The sequence below is a fragment of the Siniperca chuatsi genome, linkage group LG4 (assembly GCF_020085105.1).
Source record: "Siniperca chuatsi isolate FFG_IHB_CAS linkage group LG4, ASM2008510v1, whole genome shotgun sequence".
Classification (NCBI taxonomy): domain Eukaryota; kingdom Metazoa; phylum Chordata; class Actinopteri; order Centrarchiformes; family Sinipercidae; genus Siniperca; species Siniperca chuatsi.
In genome coordinates, this window is record NC_058045.1 from 439,891 (window position 1) to 464,544 (window position 24,654).

Sequence of the window (24,654 nt, forward strand, 5' to 3'; positions counted from 1 at the left end):
CAGTATTTACACTTGTCTTTATTCTTAGACTGCCGTGTTCAACTTCAGAATTATTTTAACATAATCACAAATTCCTTGAATATTTCAGAATATCAGTTTTATTTTTTGAGGGTAATTTTGTAGATAAGCATGAACTACAAAATGAACAAACTACAAAAATGTTCCTGGTGATTTTGGAACTCACAAATAAGCTCACAATTATTTATTTCTTCCTCTGTTACAACTTTTAGACAATTTAAATCGGCCTCTTCTGATTTTCTAGTTGATTCATGTTTAGTGCTATACATATAAGTACTGATGAATTCTTCACTTTTTCTATAGCTCCCTTTTTGTTACAGCAAATGTGTCTTTGTGTCCTGTATGTGTGTGTGAGTATGTGTGTGTATGTTGGTAAATGCGCCTTCCCCGAAATGCATCTTTTCCCAGAGGCTTTCTCTAAAATACCATATTTCTTAACTAAAATGTGGCTCTGTTAGGAAGATGTTCCTCTGTATCCATGAAAACATGACTTTGCTTACATGAGCATGACTATGCTAAACATTTTCAATAAAAGGGTGGGATGGTGGTTTACAGGTCAGCATTTCCCCCTTACAGCAAGATTGCTGGGGACTTCCTGTGTCTGTGTGGAGTCAGACCAGAACTAAAATACAAAAATGCATCATCCCTTCCCTTGGTCTAAACAAAATGAATCAAACTACAAGTGTGAAAGAAGCCTGTGAATCACTTTGATTTGATTAGACTTCACTTTTATATGAGAATATTTTCTGAAATTTGTGCGTCCCAGAAAATGTCCTCACTTTCTTCAAAGGCATGTTATAACACTCATTCATAAGCTCATAACATTTTAGTGTGTCAGCCCTGTGAAAGACTGATGACCTCTCCAGGTAAATCCTTCCTCTTGCCCAATGCATGCTGGAGTCCTGCCCCCATGCCTCTAAACAAGTTGAGCAGTGAATGAATGGATAAATGTTTGTAGTGGTCAGCTGGTTTTTAATATGAAGGGAACATACTTTCATTGTTTTGAGCCTTTTAAGACTTCCAGCTGAGTTATAGTAGCCTATCTTATGAATAAAGGAGTAGACATAGAGGGTGATGCAGGTGTACAGCTTGAGTTCACTCTAGTGTGACCAACACTTTTTGATAACATTCTGACCAAAAGCAGAAGGTAATTGATAAATTCACAGTGAAGTTGTAAAAGGGGTTGGACTGGATGAATAAATTGTCAGTTGGTGAGTGGGGCTGTAGTCAATCACAGCCAATAAAATCAGCTCCGGTCCTCCCTTTACAAGCAGGGAACTAACCATCACAATGAAACAAGGGTCAGGACAGCTTTTCTCTAAAGGGAACAGAAACACAGTGTTGGGATTCAGGTATGGCAGGTTTGGTTATATGCAAACTATCACATTTATAAATATTAATGGAATTATTAATATTATCAAAATTATTAATATGGATTAATAATTACAGGGCACCACCCTGGGATCAGGGATCAATAACCAAATGTGAAAAACAGTCTCAAAAGGTGGCTGTCTTCTTAAAAATGCTGATATTTAAAGTACTATCTTACATTAATAATGGTGGACAGTGAAGGGTGAATCCGAGTACTGACTGTCACAACTAGCTGTTATTACAACACATACACAAAATAACCACAGGCAACTGCTCTTTAAAAGATACAATAGAATGTATTTAACTTTAGCGCTGATTAATAATAACTTCAGCAAACTAACCACTATCATCTACTCTAAACACAATAAGCATACACCAATCAGCAAGCATGTAAAGTGTGTGTGTGTATGTGTGTGTATATGTAGGTGTATGTGCACGTGTGTGTGTGTGTGTGTGTGTGTTTGACAATAGACAGAAGGGAGCGAGGAAGATGGCGGACACACCATGTGTGTGGTCGTCACACACATATCCAAAATGGCGGGTAGGCCTGTGAAACTCAAACAAAGGGGGTAGAGCCAAAATGGAGGACACCTCTATTTGTTCTAGCTAGTTATGTTACCACGCTATCTGGGCTGTTTGAGCTGTGTGTGTAGGTGTGTAAATGTGTGTGGGTTAGTGAAGAGGAGAGACAAAGAAAAGCACACAGAGTAAGGAACAGAGATCTCAAATGATGTGGTAAGACACAATAGCTGTCGCTTTATCACACAGGAACCTGGCAGCGAACTTGCATTCAACAGTGGTGTTACTGGGCTTTGGTTTGATAGAGCCAACTTCCACAGTGGCTAAAACTAACACAGATAACGGTCCAATGGAGTGGTACTGACACAAAAATGAAATGTGCTAAGTACGAAAACACACAGCAGAAACAGGACATGGCGGTCCATTACTTTCTACAATAATGCAAAGCACAATTCACAACAATGAAGCTTAGATGAAAAACACACAGTAATAAACTATCTCTGCCCAGACACTCTTACTTGAGATCACTCTTGATAGTGATTTAATGCGTTAGTCTGTTTGGAATATCCGGTGGTGCCCTCTCAGGCTCAAATGCTGACATGACCTGGGCTCAGCAGTTACCCTCCTTTCCATGAAGAAAAACATAAATCTGAATCTTCCTTCTGCAGGTAAGAGATTGTTATGTGGAATGTAACAATCTCATTCAGGATCCAAAAATGTATTCAGCAAACACAAAATTCTGTTGCTCGTCCAGTGAGTTAAGACTTCACCTAGGGAGTTTAAAGTTCACGTTATGTGAATTTCCTGTGCTCCTGTGGTGGCCCGTCCAGTAGGAATCCAGGGTTCAGATTCAAGCTTAAATCTCGTGCTCAGGTGTGAATTAATAGCTTGAGGAGATTTGGCACTGTTTCTATGAGTTTAGGCTTTTGGTTACACATACCCTAACCCTGTTCTTTGCTCTCCACATGTGGTGAGGCCCACCATCCCCCTTTTTGGTCTGGGGTGCTGGACACAATCTTCAGAGCAACTAAGACCAAACAGTCTGTGTGGGTGATGGTACCTAAGTGTTACACTGTCCTTGTGTTCTTTAGAACTGGAAAAAGGGTTAACAATTCATAGTTCCTAGAGGCAGTAGTGTCTGACTGATAAGGCTACGTCTGATCAGACTTCTGTCTTGACATATTTATATATCATACATTGCTCACACAATCCAACATTGGAGACAGACAAGTCATTAACCTGAACACAGCCCTTTGATGCTCTGAGTCATGTGGCATGATGGCAACATGGCCAACAGCTTGTGGGGTTTGATCTGGTTGGCATGGACCCATTTATAAGCTGGTGGCTGCTTGGTTGTGATAGACGGATCCAGTAAGCTACTGGTGACACCTTTCCCACAATCTCGGTTGTTACCATCCTTGTTGGGGCCAAAGGTTTAGGAATGACCTTTGACTTTCTTCCAGTACACGGTTATCCCTGGTCCGTTACAAGTCGGCCGCAAGCCAGGAGTGTTTGACTTCCTTGTTCCGGGCGTTTCTCATGCTGTTCTCCTCCAAGTCATGGTTGACCCAAACAACACCAACTCCGGCCCGGATCTGGCTTTTGTGGTGAAAGGAACAACCGTCCACATAGACCCTTTGAAGGTCTTGTTTCATGTTTTAGTCGTAATAACGGTGATTTGACGGGAACATTTGCATGGTCAACAGTACAGACTGGTGGTTTGCCTGCCCTTCACCATCACAGTGCTGCCACTCAGCCAGGCCCTGACCTAAAGCCATTTTGTGGTTCAACACTGCTCAGAGGTCGGCTAGCATAGGCGACGAACCGCTTGTCTGTGTCATGCTTTTGTGCCAAGGCGGCACTAAGACAGTGGGTTGAGAAGCTTGCCTCAAGATGGAACTCCTTGTCCTTGTTAAGGTAAGCCAGGCAGGGGGAAGAGCAGTTTTTCCTTCATTCGTCAGAAGGAGTGCTCTTGCCGTTCTCCCCACATGAAGGGCTTATTCTTACGGAGGAGTTCTGTTAGTGGTTTGGCTATCTCGGCATAGTCCTCAATGAAATGAGTCAGACAGTAGTCAAGATCAAGATATACTTTATTAGTCTATAGAGAAATTTTACTCTCAGTGTGTGTTAGCCTGTGGATAGTATTCCTCAGTGCTGCAGTTTGATTGACTACTTGTACTGTATGTTTTTTGTATTGATTTAAACTTGAATGGTCTCCAATTAATTTAATATTTCTACAGTTATGTCATACTAACTAGCTCTTTTCAAGCATTCCCCCAACTTATAAGGTGCACAATGCATATTAAAAAATGTACTCAGCTCTTGGTTTTCAATTTTCAATTCAGTTTATTTATATAGCACCAAATCATAACAGAAGTTATGTCAGGGCACTTTACATAGAGAGCAGGTCTAGATGGTACTTTTTATATAGGTCCAGTATATACCGAAGCAACATAAGATTTAAACTTCCCAGCACTAATTCAGAAACTTTGTGCAATTACAACTAATTAGTAGAACAACTATAAATCACGGAACCAACACAACTATAATTACCCCCACTGTAGTTATGGGAGTAAAGCAAGACACTCACAATGCCATTGTTGGATTTGTTTGCTGAGTATTCCTAAATGTGTGTGGGACAAACACACATTTAGTAATGGTGTAATGGTCTTGGTAATAAAATAGTTGCTTAGAAATTGGTGTTGTTGGTACCTGTATACATACTTCTTCTGTCTGTGTGGATATGTTTAAACAAAAAGATGTGTGTTTAATTCCTAAAAGTCATACATGAAGAAATTATTTACTGGCATATTACCAGATTTTTGTCCAACCAACTACACATTGTTGTGCTAAATCAAAAGTACTTTCATCTTTGGTGGGCTTTCTGTATGTAGATAATTCTGTAGAGAGAGATCGTTCAAGTCTACAGAAATATGTTCAGAAATACAAATATACTGTTGAAACAAAATCTTTTTATTTTCAGTGCAACATATGCACAGCACACACAGTATACATTACAGTTGTGTGAACAAAATATTTGCTCTCTATCGAATACAGTAAACAGAAAAGAAAACTGAGGAAAAAATATACAGAAAAAAAATACATAAAGGAAAAATACTTAGGCTGCATCTCGACGTCTAGCTGGGCCTCATCAACATCACAGGCAATGTCTTCCCTTCCTAGACATCGAGGGAAGAAGCGCCTTGAGTTTCGTATCCAGCCCTGGACAGTACCCACATAAATATCATCACATGCATCTTCCATTGCCAGCAGAAGAGAAGCATGCGCACATAGGGCTCGTACATCTTCCACCACCATCCTGAAAAAAACTTGGATTGAATAATGAAGAGTAGGGTGGAAGGTACTGAGGGCTGTGTTGCATGGACCAAGGTTGGCATGGGGGTGGAGGACACCATTATGTGTGATGGCGGCACACATTGTGATGTAGTCTTGCAAATAGTGACCGTGCAAGATCCCCAGTCTTTGCAAAATCTTATATTCAATTTATTTTTTATTTATATAGTGCCAATTCATAACATAAGTTATCTCATTGCAGGTCTAAACCATACTCTTTATAAAATTATTTACAGAGACCCAACAATTTCCACCATGAGCAAGCACTTGGCGACAGTGGTGTCATGGAAATGATCTAATAATGCACAAGGGACACAGTAAACACAAAGCACAGAAGGGTTGAAGTATATAAAATATATATTTGTAATTAATTACAAGGAGATCGCCAGGTCTTACCCTGTCAGTTCCACCCAAGTATCTCCCTGAACACTTCTGATACCATATAGTATATACTGGTTACAGAATAAAGAACCTTACTGTGATTAGATGTAAACCTAAATGTAAACCTAAAGATGATACTTTCCATCCAAAGGAAGGAGGCCTTTCTGAAGTCTTTCTGATAACGTAATGTCCATGTGGCTCACGTGGCCTAAACCATATACAGGACATCTGGTTTCACTCAAACACATCTCCCCATCATGGGTGCCCCAAGATAAACATTCCAAGGTAAAGGGAAGGAACAGAGAAAAGCATAGGATAGTCACAATAGTTACTAAAGACATGAATGAAATGAATAAATGATAAACATAACGAGTAATGCTAAATTATTTTTCACAGTGGCAAGGAAAAACTTCCTTTTAAGAGGCAGAAACCTTGAGCAGAACCAGACTCAGGGTGGGTGGCCATCTGTGCCCGTTGGGTAGAGAGAGAGATAGAGGTAAGAGAGTTGAGAGCATACAGTATCTCAATGCAAATTCCACATATAAAATATTAAAATAATGGTAATGTAATGGTAGTGGTAATATTGATATTAATAAAATAATAATAGTAATAATAATGATAGCAATGTTGGGATTCAGGTAGGGCAGGTTTGGTTATTAGCAAAATATCAAAGGTATTTATGAATATTAATACAATTATTAACACTATAAACATTTTTAATATGGATTAATAATTACAGAGAACCACCCTGGAATCAAGGACCAATAACCAAACGTGAAAAACAGTCTCAAGCGTGGCTGTCCATTTAAAAATGCTGATATTTAAGATACTATCTTACCTTAATAATAGTGGACAGTGGAAGGTGAATCCGAGCACTGACCGTCAATAGCGTTTATTTAACCTTAGCACTGATTAACAATCAATAACTTCAACCAACAACCACTAGGTAAGGTATGTGTGTGTGTGTGTGTGTGTGTGTGTGTATAGAGGTGTGGGTGCATGTGTGTGTGTGTGATGGGACAATAGAGAGGTGAGGTGCGAGTAAGATGGCGGACGTGACCCCATGGGTGGTCGTCTCGCACAGATCCAAAATGGCGGGCAGGCGCGCGAAACTCAAACAAAAGGGAGAGCTAAAATTTATGACAAGCTCTATTTATACTCAAGATGGCATGGAGCATAGCTAGTTATGCTACCATGCTATCTGGTTCATTTGAGATATGTGTGTAAGTGTGTATATGCACGTGTAAAGGTTTGTGGGTTAGAGGAGAGGAAAGAGAAAGAAAAGCACACAGAGCAAGGCACAAGAAATCTCAAATACCGTGGCAGAGCACGATAGCTGTCCCTTTCTCACACAGGAACCTGGCAGCGAACTTTCATTCAACAGCCATGTTACTGGACTTTGGTCTGATGAAGCACAATTATTAGCTTCCACAGTGGCTACAAAACTAACACAGTTAAACGGTCATGGTACCGATACACAATGGAACATACTAAGCATGAAAACACACAGCAGAAACAGGACACAGCGATCCGTTACTTTCCACTATAATGCAAAGCACAACTCACAACAATGGAGCTTAGATGAAATAACGCACAGTTATAACTTTTAACTAGGGAGTTAAAGTTCACATGATGTGTTCCCTGAAGCAACCAAAGTTACAGTGGAAAAGACAGTGAGTGACTTGTGCGCTCCGCTGGCCAGGATTTCCTGCACCTCTTTTGGTGGCTCGTCCAGTAGGAATCCAGAGTTTGGATTCAACTGAAATCTCACGTCTGAATGTGAATTAATGGCTGGTGGAGATTTGGCGCCGTCTATGAGTTCAGGCTTTTTGGTTTCACTAGGGCCTCTGTTCTTTGTTCTCCACACACGGTGAGGCCCAACAGGAATAACAACAATAATAATAGTAATATGACTAATAATAATAATAATACTTGTAGTAGCAGTTGTTGAGCAGGAACAGGAGGTGCCTTGCAATCATAGATCCAGACTCTGTAGCTCTGGAGGCAGAAATACCTGCTGAAAGCGACAGAAGGAGAGAAGATAGAGGAGAGAAAGCACAAAACTATGGGAGAGAGAAGATGTCGTGTTTGTAACATGCATTATTGGGATAAGAATGCATACAGATGGAGAGGGAGAGGAGGAGAGAGGGAGAGAGATGCATCATGGGAAGTCTCCCAGCAATCTAGGCCTAAAGCAGCATAACTAAGGGTTGGTTCAGGACTCACCTGAGCCAGCCCTAACTATAAGCTTTATCAAAGAGGAAAGTCTTAAGTTCATTCTTATATGTGGAGATGGTGTCTGCCTCCTGAACCCAAACTGGGATTTAATGCCAATTGAATGTTCCAGTCTCTGTTCCAGGCTCTGTAATAGCTGAGCTGATTCTCAGAGTTTTTATCAAGTTTAGTCCTTAAAACAGATAAAATAATTATTGTAGGTGATTTCAATATTCATGTGGATTTTGAAAATTATAGCCTTAGTACTGCATTTATCTCATTATTAGCTTCGATTGGCTTTTGTCAGAGTGTACATAAACCCACTCAGTTTTAACCACACCCTCGACCTTGTTCTTGCATTGAAATTGAACATTTAATAGTCTTTCCACAGAATCTTTCATTATCAGACCATTGTTTAATAACTTTTGAGCCCCTATTACTGGACTACACGCCATTAGGCAAGTATTCCTACTATAGATGTCTATCTGATAGTGCTGTAGCTAAATTTAAGGAAGCGATCCAATCTGCATTTAATTCTATGTCTTGATATAACAGAGGACTCCTATGCTAATTTCAGCCCCTCCCAAATTGACCATCTTGTTGATAGTGCTGCAGGCTCACTGTGAACGACACTCGATTCTTTCACCCCTCTAAAGAAGAACATAATAAAACAAAGAAGGTTAACTCTATGGTATAACCCCCAAACCAGCAAATTAAAGCAAACATCTCAAAAACTTGAAAGGAAATGGCATTCCGACAACCGGGAAGAATCTCAATTAATCTGGCAAGGTAGTCTTAAAACATAGGAAATAGGAAAGCCCTCTGTAATGCCAGAGCAGTCTACAACTCATCATTCAAAGAGGAAAATAAAAACAACCGCAGCATGGTCATAATCATCTTAATAAGCTACACTTAACTTGACAGTACATGCACTATTACTTATAGTATTACATTGTATTATTATACCGCACATATATACTATACTTATCATCAACCGGTAATCCACTTCCCACTTTGTATTTTACACTTATTTTAATTTTATACTTATATCCGCTTTGTACCTAATTTATCTTGCCTGTATTATAGTGTATTATATTTGATTGCTTAGTACTTCTATTCCTGTGTGCACTGACGTGATAGTGAGCAGCTGTAACAAAAGCCTAAACATGCCTTAAGGATATAAAAACCTGGATGACCTGCAATTTTCTGATGTTAAACTCAGACAAAACTGAAGTTATTGTGTTTGGCCCCAAACACCTCCGAGACATGTTATCTAAAGATATACAGTGGTGTGGAAAAGAGTTTGCCTCCTTCCTGATTTCTTATTTTTTTGCATGTTTGTCCTACTTAAATGTTTCTGATCATCAAACAAATTTAAATATTAGTCAAAGATAACACAAGTAAACACAAAATTACTAAATTACAAAAGTTTTTAAATGAAGGTTGTTATTATTAAGGGAAATCAAAATCCAAACATACATGGCCCTGTGTGAAAAAGTAATTGCCCCACCTGTTAAAACATAACTTAACTGTGGTTTATCACAGAGTTCAATTTCATTAGCCACACCCAGGCCTGATTATGGCCACACCTGTTCTCAATCAAGAAATCACTTAAATAGGACCTGCCTGACAAAGTGAAGGAGACCAAAAGATCTTCAAAAGCTAGACATCATGCCGAGATCCAAAGAAATATTAGTAAATCTAGTAAGTCCAAATAAATAAATATTAGTCACTGTAGTTACTCTAGATGGAATTGCCCTGGTCTCCAGCAAGGAACCTCGATGTTATCTTTGATCAGGATTTATTCTTTAAGCACATCCTGTCTCAAAAAACTAGTCCATGCATTTGTTACTTCTAGGTTGGACTTTTGCAATTCCTTATTTATCAGGCTGCCCAAATAAGTCCCTTAAGAGTATCCAGTTGATCCATAATGCTGCGGCACATGTACTGACAAGAACTAGGAAAAGAGATCATATCTCTCCAATATTAGCTTCTCTGCACTGACTCCCTGTAAAATCCAGAATAGAATTTAAAATCCTTCTCCTCACCTACAAAGATCTTAATGGTCAGGCACCATCATATCTTAAAGAGCTCATAATACCTTATTACCCAACTAGAACACTGCGCTCCCAGAATGCAGGGTTACTTGTGGTTCCTAGAGTCTCCAAAAGTAGAACAGGAGCGAGAGCCTTCAGTTATCAAGCTCCTCTCCTGTGGAATCAGGTCCCAGTTTGGGTTCGGGAGGCAGACACCATCTCCACATTTAAGAGTAGGCCTGTACCATCCCTTAGTTATGCTGCTATAGGCCTAGACTTCCAGGAGACTTCCCATGATGCATCTCTTTCCTCTCTCCTTCTCTGCCTCTCTGTCTGTATGCATTTTTATCCCATTACTGCATGTTACTAACTCGACATCTTCTTTCTCCTGTAGTTTTGTGCTTTCTCATCTCTCTCCTCTCTCCTTCTGTCGCAGCAGGTATTTCTACCTCCGGAGCTGCAGAGTCTGGATCTGTGGTTGTGGGCCACCTGCTGCCCCCGTGTTCCTGCTTGACAACTGCTGCTACAGTTGTTGTTATTGGCTCTGTTACTATTATTGTCATTATTATTCCTATGACTGACATTCCTATTATTATTATTAATTTATTAATTTTACCACTACTATTACATTATTACTATTTTAAAATTGTACGTGGTATTTGCATTGTGCTTTCCCCCCGCCCCCTTCTCTCTCTCTCTCAAAACCTAACACGGCAGCGGCAGATGGCCCACCTTTGAGTCTGGTTCTGTCCAAGGTTTCTGCCTCTTAAAAGGAAAATTTTCCTTGCCACTGTCGCCAAATGCTTGCTCATGGTGGGCTTTGTTGGGTCTCCATAAATAATATTATAACGAGTACGGTCTAGACCTGCTCTATAGGAAAAGTGCAATGAGATAACTTCTGTTATGAATTGGCGCTATATAAATAAAACTGAATTGAATTGAATGTGAGAATCTTCTAGTGTATGGTGGGCATGACCCTCTTAATCTGTTGAGGATCACAGTGGTCTGGCGTCTACCCCAGCTCACATTAAAGGCGTACTCCACAGACTTCAACTTCAACAAGTGGTGTACACCTAGAAAGGTTACCAATTCGTCACAGGGCTTACACATATACAGATTACCATTACACTCTTACACTCATAACTATGGGCAATTTAGAGTGGACAGCTACACATGAGAACTCTACACTGGAAGCTAATTTGAACCCAGGACCTTGCTCTGAGGCAACAGTGCTAACCACTAAGCCATTGTACTGTCTCAAGTTTGACTAACATAGTCCTCTATCCTACTTGATATATCAAAAGTGATTAATTACAGCTTGTTATATTCTGTTACATTCAGCATCCTTTTAAAATTTTGAAAAGGTCTCCTTCTCCTGCATGGCTCTCTGAATGATTACAAAGCAACTTGAACAAATAGATAATACAACAGCCATGTTAACATGTAGGTAAAACTACAAGGAGACATGGTGTGGCTTACACAAGGCTACGTTTAAACATAGTGTCATTGTAACCTACATGAGGAATGCAGTGGTATTTTCATTGTCTAATGTGGTTGTACATATATTGTAGTCAGTAGTCACAGCCAGTTTACCACTTCATTCTCCAAATTGTGAACAGAAAATTATGAGACTCAGCAGAAAACAATATATTTACGAGTATGTTACTACTCTGACTGAGCTTTGTGAATTAAATTTTTTCTCACTGTTGGATAAATTCTTTCAAATGTTTGTGTGTTTATGCAGCTCCTTTGTGTGGAGCAGAGTAGATGCAGAGCAAATGATCGACACTGTGTGACCAATTGGACAGACGTAGCTTGGAATCTCAGATCTTTAGTCAATCTTGAGTACATACATTGCTGGATTGTATTTGCTCAGTCCACATTCAGTCCAGTCAGCCATTGCTGAAGTAGATTTCAACAGAAGAAGGATCTAAGAGTGGAACATACTGATGTAATTTCCTCCCTCTCCTGTGTTTGTCTGTGTCTCTCCCTCATAGAGGCTAACGTTTGCTCAGTGGTATCTAAGGGTTACATCTCTGGCCTCTTGCGGCTTTACGAGGACTGGCACAACAAGGATACTCAACATATTGCCATAACAATCTGCCACGCACTTCTGCGCTGCCTCCATAAGGTCACCCACAGTACTGCAGGCAGACAGGCTTTCATATCCCAGGGAGGCTGTAGACTGCTATATCAAACTACACAGGTAACCTTCAACTTCATCCCTTTCCTGTTTTGTTGTCATTATTATTTTTTCATTTTGTTTTTTCTCTTTCTTTTTGTTGTGATAGACTGTGAGACTTAGAGTGCTACAATAGATGTTTCATATTTTCTTTCATATATCATAACAAAATCTGCTCCTGCAACAACCCAATCTCTAGAAATTCATACTGTAGACAGCTACTCTGAAGTAGAGGTCCTCACAGGTTCACTTGGTTCTTCACATCAAAGGTCAAAATTTAGCTCAGTTTTACACTAAGCCGTTTCTTTTGATCAGTCAAGATATAATGCACAAATTAGTTTTGTCAGGGAATTAACCTGAAATAAGGTAGCAAGAGATAAAACAAGGAACGCATACGTAAAGTGACTGAATGTAAGTTACAGAAAACAAAGGCAACGATCTTTATACGTGAAACATTTATTACACACAAAATTAATAACTACTAGACACACAAAGGAATGGATAAATGCAGCCGTGAATGTTATGAATACAGCGATGAATAAGTGATAAATGATAGAGGAGGACCAGTGTAATCAGATAAGTGGATAATTTTGGCACAGACCAGTAAAAATCACCCTTTATGCGCCATTCAGCAACTGAAAGAAGTTTTGGGAAGCACTTGTGAAATATGTTACGATTCCATTCCAGTAACCTATTAGCATCAACCCAAATATAACACAGAAAATGTAATGTTTTCACCTGGTGGTTCAGATAGCCAGGGGACAAGTTGTGCTGGAAGGGAGGAGGGAGGCGCAGGCAATTCTCCTGTGTGCAATTCTGCATGTTTGGATGCGTCCCATGTGCAGTTCGACCAGAGATTCCTCAGGCTTCTTTGGGCATTGTTGGTCCCTCGGTGCGACTCAGCTTGAATTGGTCTCTCTCAGAAGGCGGATCACATCTTGCGTATTTACTTGGCTGGGTGTTCTGTAGCCGTGATGGCTTTCAGAGTTTGATAAACTCACAGTTCGTTCAGCTCAAACTTTTTCATGTTGAATGCTGGATGTCGGCCTTCAACACGTTCTGTGTGGCCTTGGATTCAGTTGATTCTCCTGGGCCGCCTGGGGTCTTAAGAGAAGCGTTCTGCAGGCCGCCGTCCGGGCGAGTCACAGAACTTTGTCAAGGGTCTGCAAAGTATTGAAGAGAAGAGCGCATTGAAGAGAAGACTAGACCTAGACCTGTTTTGGGCTTTCTCTGTTTTAGCAGTCTTCTGTCCAGGGGGTGGCAATGTGATGTCATCGGCACAACACTGGCACAACCCAGATCTGTTCTGTCTTAATTATTTTCCTGTACTAATTTCTTCCTAAAGAATCAATGGTTTTGTTACCAGCTTAGTGCTTCCATATTATAACTCATCAGTTGCTGAAAGACACTAAACACCTATGACAAGAATAAGAGGATATCATCCTTATGCGTAAAAGACTGGTAAACCAGGAAAATGAAAATCATGTTACATGTGTTATCATTAAATCATTGATACACATACATATTTTCCTATATATATATATATATATATATATATATATATATATATATATATATATATATATGTAATATACAGCAAAGGAGAAAGTAAAATAAAATCAATACAGGTTAGTGTCATGTCCATATTCTTCACAGGAATGTATTTTGTTTGTTTCTTAGAGGCATGCAGAAGAAGGGGGAAGAACCAACCCCCTAGTAGGCACACATTAGGTGTGACATTTTACATTCCATCTCCTTTCTGGATTAGTTTAGTTCCTGTATCAAAATCAGCATGTTGAAATAAAACTACATTCTTCCTATAACATTAATTAAGCATGGTATATGAATTAATGTACATTTGACACAGAATTTGTCAAAAAGTTGGCTCAAATTGCTCCATTGTCACTTAACTTTTATTGCCGTCCTCTATTGTCCTCTCTCGATTGTCCCTCTTGTCATGCCATAGACATTGTTGTACCTCTGCTGTGAATCACAAGTTATGGTAGCAAAAGGGGTCATCAGCCAGGACAGAAGGGGGTAACCGCTGTTTTAAGCAGTCTGCTGGAACTTCAAAATACGGTCATCGTGAGCGGACCCAGGCCATCGCACAACACACTTGATGATTATAAGGTCAGCATTTCCCAAGCTGTACATTGATGCTGTGGCAGCCCTTTCTCTTCACAAACTCCCTATCTCTTGAATGATGTGCCTGAATATGCATATATGTGCAATTGATCAGGCCAATGAGAAAAATGTCCTCTTTGGGTTATTTTGTCTTAATTTTCAGGGAATTTGACAAATAGACCCAGAAGACTGGCCGGGGCAGATCCTACTGAATGCAACACATGGCCCACCGTGGATTTAGTCACTGACAGTCCATCCCCATTCACTTCATAGAAGGAACCACATGCATAGAAACGCAATGCAATCAGCACCTGCTGCTCCACAGGCAAGACTCCTCTGAGTGGCTGAAGAATATTGCATATGACAACAATGTCTTCTCACCCAAATCTGTATCATGCATAAAGCTCATCATTGGAGTAATGCTCAAGTAGATTGGGGAGTTCAGCATGTTGTCTTGGCTTGTATCTTCTCCGTCAGTGTCGGAGGCAGTGCACAACCGAGGCCATTGCCAAGAACAATTCCCGCTTAGAGAACCCAATTTAAGCTCCTCACAATTAGCCTGGGCTGCTTTCACACCTCAATTTATTGTGCTGGCATGGTATAAAAGGGTAACCTGTTCACCAATCTCCAGACAACATGGAGGCTCAAAAGAGCAAGGGGACAAACTTCAACTGTGCCGACACGCATACGTTACTGGAGGGTGTGCGTCTTAATTATAAGCTCTTGTTTGGACCTTTCAGTGGACCTGGCCAGAGCAACCTGTCAGCCAAGGTTGAAAATTTAATTTGGGAACTAATTAATCAGAGCAGACTGGGCTTTTGGGAAGCGGGGCCCTAAAGAGACTAAAACTAAGACTAAAATGGAGTGCTCAGAGAGAGAGTGAAAAGAGGTGCTGCAGCAATAGACAGCATAATTACTGAGCTGACATTGTGAGACAGACACATGAAAAGCAGTATTTACCTGAGGCAAACATCAGGTAAACCTATAATCTTGGTTGCTGATGTTGTTAATTTCTCCCAGATTTCAGATTGGATTCCCACTTAAATATGTGCAGTTGTGAAGTTTTTGGTTTAGAAGCAGTTAATGTGGAGATATTCATGATAAGTGTGTTTCCATGGCTGCATTAGCAAGCATTCATAACTCAAACATATTTAATCATGCCTGTCAAGAGAGTTATCACTTACCTGCAGAGAGCAGCTACCAGACACCATGTTGAGGTGTTTGATGTCAATCCTCTTTATCATAATTGCAGACTGATTTAACGGTATGTGATCACATTGAATCATGCCCTCAAATCTACGCTCATGTGACTGGCTGAAATGAGAACAAGCCGTTGCGTTTCATTGCGGGAATACACCTATGTTCAAAGAAGAACTCACATTAAATTAAAATTGGTGCCATTTGCTAAATATCTGCTCGAAAAGGCAAACCCATCTCTGCCATGATTTCTTTTTTTGTAAAAGTCAGTAGCAGTCGATAACAAAATGATATACTTAATCTACTAAATAAAACTAGAAAACTACTGAGGTGGAATCTGAATCCATAGTAAGCAGAAGATCATTTACCACTTTAGTAAGTGAAATTTCAGTGAATGACAGAGCTTGCAATAAGGTTCATCAGAAGGTTACTGTTAAATATGTAGGCTGGCAGTTACTTTGACACAGCTCTTTCTAGTACTTTTGAAAAGAATGGAAGGTTAGAGAATGCTTGATAATTATTTAGATTAAGATGTGGTTTCTTAAGTAGAGGTTCAACCACAGCAGTCTTAAAGCTAGTGGGGACAATGCCAGTCGGAAGCGACAAATTAACAATATTTAGCATTGCAGGTCCCAGAAATGGCCAGAGATCTTTAAAAAGTTAACCTTTTAGGAGGTCGAGGAGGTGGTTGGTTTAGAAACTAAAACCAGCTTAGACAATGTTTCAAGAGAGAGTCTCAAAATTTGTAAGAACATAGACTAACTGGGATTCAACATATGAATGTTGCACTGCCGATTTTACCCAGGTAGCTGTAGATGCGGAACTAATTTTGTATCTAATATCATGTACTTTTTTGCAGAAAAAATAAAAAAAAATCATGAGCAGCTAACAGACGGCAGTTTTTGAGTAAGTTTGGCTACAGTGTCAAATAGAAATCTAGGATTGTGTTTACTGTTATTGATTAAGCAAGATAAATATGCTGCTTTGGTAGCAGACAGAGCACGCTTGTCATTTAATACACACTCGTGCCATGCGAGGTAGAAAACTTTAGATTTATGCCATTTACTTTTCAGTCTCCTGCAGGCCTGCTCAAGAGCACGTTTTTCACCATTAATAAAGTTTTTCAAGTTGCTTCCAAGTTATTGATGTTTGTTTCTCTGCAGACATGTTTGTTGAGTAAAGGTCTGGAGTCTCTGGTGGAGCCCTCTGTGCAGCTGATGAGGAAGTGTCTTCCTAAAACTCGCCTACCACTAACATCAGATCAGTCTGCATACACCTTCCCCCTGCCTGGAAGACCACATGCTGTCCCTGGTATGGCCGTGGCACCAGGTACAGTATCAGTATTTACTTCGTGTCAAGATTCAGCAGAAGCACCTTTGATAGCAGTTCCAGCCTTGGATCTGTGGATTTGTGAAATACGTAAACAAACAACAACTAAATAATGACAAAGATACTTTTAGGCATACTAACTATAGCTCATTAATATTGCAACCAGACAGGCTGACTGATCACATTGGAACTAACAAATATTGGGAAAAAACTAAGTTGAAATCTTGTAGTCTGTCCTGTACACAGATTTATGATTGAAAAAGAATGGTATTTGTTGAAGTGCATTACATTTCTTGGCCTGTTTTATTGTTTATGCATTTTCAGTGTACTGTTAAATGTATTTTATGGTGGCCCTAAGAGATCAAAGTGCTGCAACTGAAGAAAACACGCTGCAAATACAGAAAACAAAACCAAAGACACAAACGCTCTGCAAATCACACATACATACATTGGCTGCTGTTTTCTCTGTTGTATCCAGATGAGAGCAGTGAGGAGAGTGATGATGAGGAGGCTGAAGATAACCAAGAGGCAAACAGCAAAGACTATGTAAGTGGTTCTATGTGGCTTTATGTTTTTTTTGTGTATTTTCGGTACTTTTGGTTCTCAGGACTGGTTGTTTATCATGACGGCAAGTATTGATGAGTTAGTAGAAAAATAATTATGTTTTTCATTACTCTTTTGAATGAATTGCTTTTGACAACTCTAAAAAAGTAGTTAAGGTTTGTATTTCTGCCTTAAAATAGCAACTTATATTGCCTGTTCTATTATCATATTAATGATTTTAATGATCACATCAAATCAAGTTTATTTATAAAACACATTTAAAAACAACCAAAGTTGACCAAAGTGCTGTACATTAATTTAACATAGATAGAATAAAATCACATAACATGGTAGCAAGCATAAAAATACTATCCTATACACAAATAAATAGGTAAAGGAGAATTTTAAAACACAGAGGAGTAAAAGTGAGGCATAAAACCATTAAGGGCACTCAAAGGTCTGAGAAAACAAGTGGGTCTTAACTTTAGCCTTTAAAGTGTCTTGAGTTTTGCAATATTTCACAACCGTATTTATTTACTTGTCAAATTTTAAAGCAGGATCAAAGATGACACCAAGATTTCTGGCATGGGCATGAAGGTTAGTCACCAGGGGCCCTAGGTGATTAACTAAACCCCCGATAGAGTTGGAGGGGCCAAATAAGATCACTTCGGCCTTACTATTGTTTAAGTGAAGACAGTTTTTTGCCATCCAGTATTTCACATCCTGGAGGCAGTCAAGGAGGGACCTAACTGTGTTGTTGTTTTCATCAGGTTCTAATGGGAGGTATAGCTGAGTGTCATCTGCGATCAAACTTTAAGTAGAGCTGACTCCGTGCTGTGATGTGCCCTGAAGCCAGACTGAAAATTCTCCATGATATTATTGGTTTCTAAAAAGGACAAGAGCTGAGAGTAGACATTTTTTCCATTACCTTAAATAAAAATGGGATACTACCGCATGTTTAAAACAAGAGTGAACTGAACTGTTAGCTAGACTGTTGTTTAGGATGAGGGAAATTGCAGGACCAACAGTGTCGAACACCTTCTTCAATAGGCATGTAGACACAATGTCCAGGGGACAAGTAGTCAGCTTTGTGTGTGAGACCATGTCTTTAATATGAGCAAGAGACACAGGCTCAAACTTACTTAGGACAGTGGAGCAAGGAGGGAGGACGGAGGGGTCGTAGGGAGGAGGTGAAACTGACGGATGTTATCAATTTTACTTGTGAAGAAGTTTAGAAATTCATCACACGTGACCATGGTTGGCACAGAGCAGGCAGTAGCAGCAGGGGTAAGGACTGTGTTGATTGTGTTAAATAGTACTTTGGGAGAGTGTGAATTTCTGGAAGTAATCTCAGCAACATATTTTGTCCTCACTGCTTTGACGGATTGTTGATACTTAACAAGACAACTTGGCATTATGCCAAGTGAGACTTGAAGCCTGTCTTTTTTCCACTTTCTTTTTTGCTTTCCTACATAATTGTCAAAGAGCACAGGTTTCCTCGTTCAGCTAGGGTTGAGTGTTGAGTTTCAGTTTTAGGTTTCCAGAATTTGAGTGGGGCAACAGAGTCCAAGATGTCTACACAGGTTGAGTTGAGCCAGGTGATTAACTCCTCTGTGCTCAGGCAGGAGGAGCGGGCCTCAATGTAGCAGGATAGGAAAGAGGCTATATACAGTAAGCATCAGAGAAATTGCTTGCTGTGGAAGGGTTAATTGCATGGGAGTAAGAAACAGGTAATAGAGGTTTAGGAACAGTATAAAACGTGGCGGAAAACCCGACACACATATGATGTGAGATCCCCATGGTCAGACCAAGCGTAAAACGTGGCCACGGTTATGGGTTGGGCCAGAAACAAACTTTAAAGAGTTAAAAGAGTCCATAATACCAAGAAATTCAGTAGCTCTGACATTTGATGAGAGATCAACATGAAGATTAAAATCAGAGATTAAAATTTTCTCATGACTCACAACTACTGAAGATATAAACACAGAGAACTCAGTGAGAAAAATGGCATCCAGCTTAGGGGGGTGATACACAACTTCACAGAGTGCCGAACTTAAACCCACAGTTTTAAACGTCAGGACTAGATAAAGCTAGAATAATCATTTGTAGCAATAGGAGTGCACTTATGGCAGTTTCTGAAAATGACAGCTAAGCCGCCCACACAGCCACTGGGCCGAGGGGAGCAACAAAAGCCATAGTCAGGGGGACATACATAGCTGGCTTCACCAGGTTTCAGCCAGGTTTCTGTCAGAAACAGGAAATCTAGGTGGATGGAAGAGACGAAATAATTCAAAATGAAAGACTTATTCGAGTTAGACTTTACATTTAAAAGAGCCAGATTACACAGGGTGGCAGGTGATGAGGAAACAGGGACACTATGTTTTATGTAAGAGAGGTTGTTTATGTTTGCAGCTTTGAAACTGCCATGTGGGCGGGTTAACCTGTCTGTCACAATAGTCTGAATGGGGAGACCAACAGCTGAGGGGGTTAATGGCAGGTGGAGCCAGTAGGGGGAGTTCTCACAGTTCTCATCAGTCCTGAAAAGGGAGAAACGATCACAAAACAGATTAAAATTGTCACTAAAACCATTATTGTGAGGTTGGAGAGGCTTAGGCGAGGGGGTGAGGCAGCCCCGTCCGAGTCTCTCTTGCCACCACGGACCACCAATTCTGCCCAGGACGATTGATGGTTTGGTGTCGAGCAGGAAGAAAGCTATGGGCAGGTGGGTGGGTCCCACAGGGCTTGTGTCCTGGATGGCTGTACTGAGAGAGGCAATCCGTTGGGACTGCCCGGAAGCCACGTCCATGAATCTCAACAACAACAAGTCTTTCTTCTGGAGTTCATCAGAAAGCCATTGAATATCCTCTTTAAGGTCAGCAATCTTTCTGTTTGCTTTCTTGAGCAGCACATTGTCCTCACAGGGCATAGATGACATGGTTGGTTTGGTTAGCTTAGCCACCTCGCAAAAAACAAGTACAATTTTACTGAGGTAAAATGGTAAAAGACCGGTAAAATCGCTAAGATTCCGATCAATGTTAAATCACACACACTGCTGACGGTCTGTAATGAGGAGGTTATTATCATTTTGTTTTCTATTATCATTTTAGTGTATGTAAAGTGTCTTTGAGTACTCTGAAAAGCACTCTATAAATAAAAATAAAATAATAATTATTATTATTCCCTGTAGCATTAATACGACTTCATTATATTATTATTATTATAGAGGGATGACACTCAACTTTGGCTATCAATATATCAATACCAAATATCAATATTTATACTGAATAACAGAATTTAACTAATTAAATTCACTTCGGAGCATTATAAAAGGCAAAACAATTAATTCAGTCTCAATTCTAGAAGTTGCGACTAAGTTCTTGACTTGTGTACAGTGACCATAATACTTCATACACACAAACCTCATAACAAACTGCTTTATAAATGAAAGGTTTATTAAACTACTAATTACACACACAACTAATAACTACTAAACATCCAAACGAGTCAATAAATGCAACCATGAATAAATGCAATGATTACAGCGATGAACAATTAATAAATGAACGAGGACCAATGTATACCAGATAAATAGTGAAGGATATCTGGGCAATATGTGTTAATTTGTGTAAACACAGGAAACCAGTAAGTGGATGAAAACTTTGTTGCTAACCAGTGAAATCACCTTAATGCACCGTTCAGCAGCTGAGAGGTAGTTAGGAAAAGGTTGGTGTTAGGTCGATGCCATGCACAAACTGTCATAAATTGGTCAGTTGTCACTTAACCTTAGTGTCCTCCTTGAGTCAGGGGCTGTTTCGTGGCACAGAGGTCATGTGAACAGCAAAATCAGGAAAAGTTCATTCCTTTCTTAATGAAAGAGGTAAGATTTGAGTCACCATTGAGTCACCACCTCTGAGTCAATAAATACTGTTACAAATTACTAGCAGAAATAGTCTAAATGACAGATATAAAACTTTCTATAGATATTTAATAACATATGTACTAACATACTTCATTAAAATCATATTTCTGACAGAAAAGTCGAATTGTGGAGTTTTGTATGTTAAAAATGTGCGTTTTTGTTTACCCAAACATAATCTAAACAAACCTCTTTTAGGAGCACGGTCTGCCTTCTGTCAACATGGCTATGCGCTGAAGGGAAATAAAAGTTGGAAAGGTTATTGTTATACAGCTACTAGTGCTATAAAAACTCCACCATGAGAGGAAAAAACTAATGTCTTTATCATCAGACAAAAATGTGATCACCAGAATGGAAAGTCCTTCAAAGATGGCCTGATTATTTAAGGGGTTTTCTTAAATTTAGAGTTTTAGGGTTAGAGACAAATATATTCAAGTCAGGGTTAGGCATGTAAGTGAAGATTAGTCCTCTTAGTCCACACAAATCACAAAAAGGCAATCAAAATGTAAGGACGATTCAAAACAGATCTTCTACCAGAGGTGCAGACTCCCCACATAGAATATAATTAATATGCTTAACATTTTGCTCATTGTGTTGCTCTGCTCTTAGGAGATTAGACAAAATGTCAAATGTTTGCAGACTGGCAAAGGGATTCATCAGCCATTCTCTGTTATCTATAGATGATGCAGCCATCTCCACAACTCTTATTCTGTACATATTCTCCAAAGACGTGCAGTTCAGCTCAATTGGAAATCAATTGAACATTTTACATTCCCTGTAGGTGTGAATACGAGTATGAATGAACTTGTCTGTTTACAAACTAATATCGGTATAGGTGAAAGTATTGCAAGTACCAGCAGGGGGGCACTTAAGTTAATTTGCATTTTAATTTAACACCCAGGGGTTGTTGTGTGTACCTGTACAAGGTGGAGCTACAAACATCTGCCACTTATCATGACAGGTAAGGCACATACTGTGTCTCTGCTTCCTTGTTTTGTGTGGTAATTCAGCCAATCACACAATATACTCTGTTTTTAAAATGTGTGTAAATGTGTCCACAATAAAAGCTTAATCAACACCAATGACAATCGAAACATGTCTGGCAGACAGACAGCAGACACCTTGGTGCCACAGCTGTTTGCATATCAGTGCTGGCAGTTATAGTTGTGCAAATATAAATACGTATAAAGGCCAATTAATATATTAAAAGGCCGTGGCTCTGCTCCTCCTCTGCATTTTTGAAAAGACGAATTTAGGACCAATAAACATCAGTCCTTATTTATCCAACATAAAAAAGATAAAATCTGCTGTATATCATTAAACAAACAAACACAACAAGGGGTTTGGAGATTTGTGCTCAGACATGCCCCAAAGTCAGTTAGGTACAGCGTCGGAAGCTTTAAATAATTAATGAAGATAGCCACACTGTTTCAGTTGCGCTTAATACAATTTTAGAGGGGTCCGAATGAGTGCCTCTGCTAACAAGTTATTCTGAGCAGATGGAAACTCAAGTGAACATGATCACTAAAAACATGCTTCTGCCTTTGCAATCTGCATGTATCACTGCATTTTATTTATATATTTATCATGTATTTCCTTTGGCCATTGTGTGCCTGTTAAGTTCTTTATTTGTCATATGCACTAGTGGTTGGAATTTACGGCTCTTTGAAGAGAACCAGATCTTATAATATAATGTATAATCTTTATTTATAGAGCACTTTTCAAAATCCATGTTATAAAGTGCTTCACAGAGGCAGCAAAATAAAATACACAAGTCAGAGAAACCATCTGATTTAAAAGAAAACAGAAAAACCTTTTTAGGGAAGCAAAAGACAGCTCAAAGAAAATTAAAACTCAGGAAAGGCTCTCCGATAAAAGCATGTTTTAAGAAGGGACTTAAAAGAGATCACTGACCCTTTAGTTTTCAGCCTGGTCTCTGGAACAGACAAAAGAAGAACGTACCGGTGTGTACGGTACTAAGAGGTCAGAGATATAGCAGGGAGAGAGGCCATGAGAAGTCTTAAAAGTAAAAATCTAAAAATCTATTCTAAAACATACTGGGAGCCAGTGTAAAGAACGTTTCACGTTTCTTGGTTCTGGTTGATCAATAGATTTTTGATTTGGGCAAATAAAAAGGCTGTTGCAGTAATCCAGGTGTGATGAGATGAAGGCGTGTAAAATGGTCTCTGTGTCTTTAAAAGTTAAGATAGACCATATTTTAGAAATATTTCTAAGATGATAAAAACACGATTGCACAAGCTTTGTGGTGTGGTGCTGAAAAGTTAAATTATTATCAAACCAGACGCCAAGATTCCTTGCAACAGGCTTAATGTCATCCAACAGGGAACCTGCAGATGTCAGAATTTGTTGTGCCATGTGCTGGGAAATGATGACAAGGATCTCTGTTCAGCTGAAGGAAATTCTTTGACATCCAGTTTCTGAAATCGTTGTTAAAGGTGGGGTCAGCAATTCTAATCCAGAACACCTCTTTTTGTCTATTTCAGCGAAGATCTCCTCACGGTCCACAAGCTGTCCGTTCTGTATGTGCTCTGAAAACCCTCCAGTGTTTGTACTCAGCCCAGGCTCTTTAAATAGGAAACACACAAAGAGGCTCGGACCGAGCCACACGACACTATATCCATGATTTGTGTGTCAGGTAACATTAAACGACTTGCCCACGGACATTCAGCTTACTTTCTAGTTTGCCAAGATATGCTATTGTTGTGATGTATATATACAGATATCCACTTTGTACTTAATTTATCTTGCCTGTATTATAGTGTATTATATTTTGATTTGCTTAGAACTTCTATTCCTGTATGACGTGATAGTGAGCAGCTGTAACGAAAGAGTTTCCCCTCGGGGATCAATAAAGGATTTTTGATTCTGATTCTGATAGTAGCAGGAGAGTTGTGAGCATTGCTGTCTGGAGCTGCTGTGCTGGCTCTGGGAAACCGTCTCGTTCTCTCTGGCTGTTAGCTTCGCAGCAGCAACTGTAGCAACACCATACTTAACAGAGGAAAATGAAGAGACATAGTTGTTCACAGAGACACATAACCTCCTATTCTAAGGCTGTACCAGATTGAAACTTTTCAAAAATGTTGTTATTTTCCAGTGCAGAGAGAAACTGTTTTGACACTATTTTTTCTAAAACGTTTGATATAAAAGGTAACTTGGAAATTGGTCTATAGTTTTAAGGGAGGGATCCAGCCCAGGTTTTTTTAGCAGTGGGTTCACACAAGCAGTTTTAAAATAATCAGGGATGCAACCATTAGACAAGGAACTGTTAAAAACAGAAAGCAATCAGGGCCTGACAGATTCCATTCTTTTTAGTAAAAACTTGGGCTGGAAGATAGTCTCATGTGATACTGCTTCTAAAAGTTCAGACAAGGTAATGGGATAAAACCGGTTAAAACTATCTTGTTGCGGGTGAAGGAGATCAGAGTTAGTGGCACTGGGGGTAATAGAGG

At 39.6% G+C, this 24,654-nt stretch overlaps 1 protein-coding gene and 1 long non-coding RNA gene across 2 annotated transcripts in view; both read left to right on the forward strand.

Annotated features, from left to right (window-relative positions):
* Positions 1–24,654, forward strand: part of LOC122875064 (cytosolic carboxypeptidase 4) — a 338,163-nt gene that overhangs the window by 105,055 nt on the left and 208,454 nt on the right. The window contains exons 8-10 of the mRNA XM_044193824.1: positions 11,891–12,099; positions 16,560–16,725; positions 17,204–17,271. Coding sequence (XP_044049759.1) covers positions 11,891–12,099; positions 16,560–16,725; positions 17,204–17,271 — 443 coding nt within the window. The remainder of the gene's footprint in view (positions 1–11,890; positions 12,100–16,559; positions 16,726–17,203; positions 17,272–24,654) is intronic.
* LOC122875066 lies at positions 19,877–23,763 on the forward strand. The gene is made up of 3 exons (XR_006377737.1): positions 19,877–20,140; positions 22,086–22,145; positions 23,689–23,763. It is a non-coding gene; the product is annotated as an uncharacterized LOC122875066 (long non-coding RNA).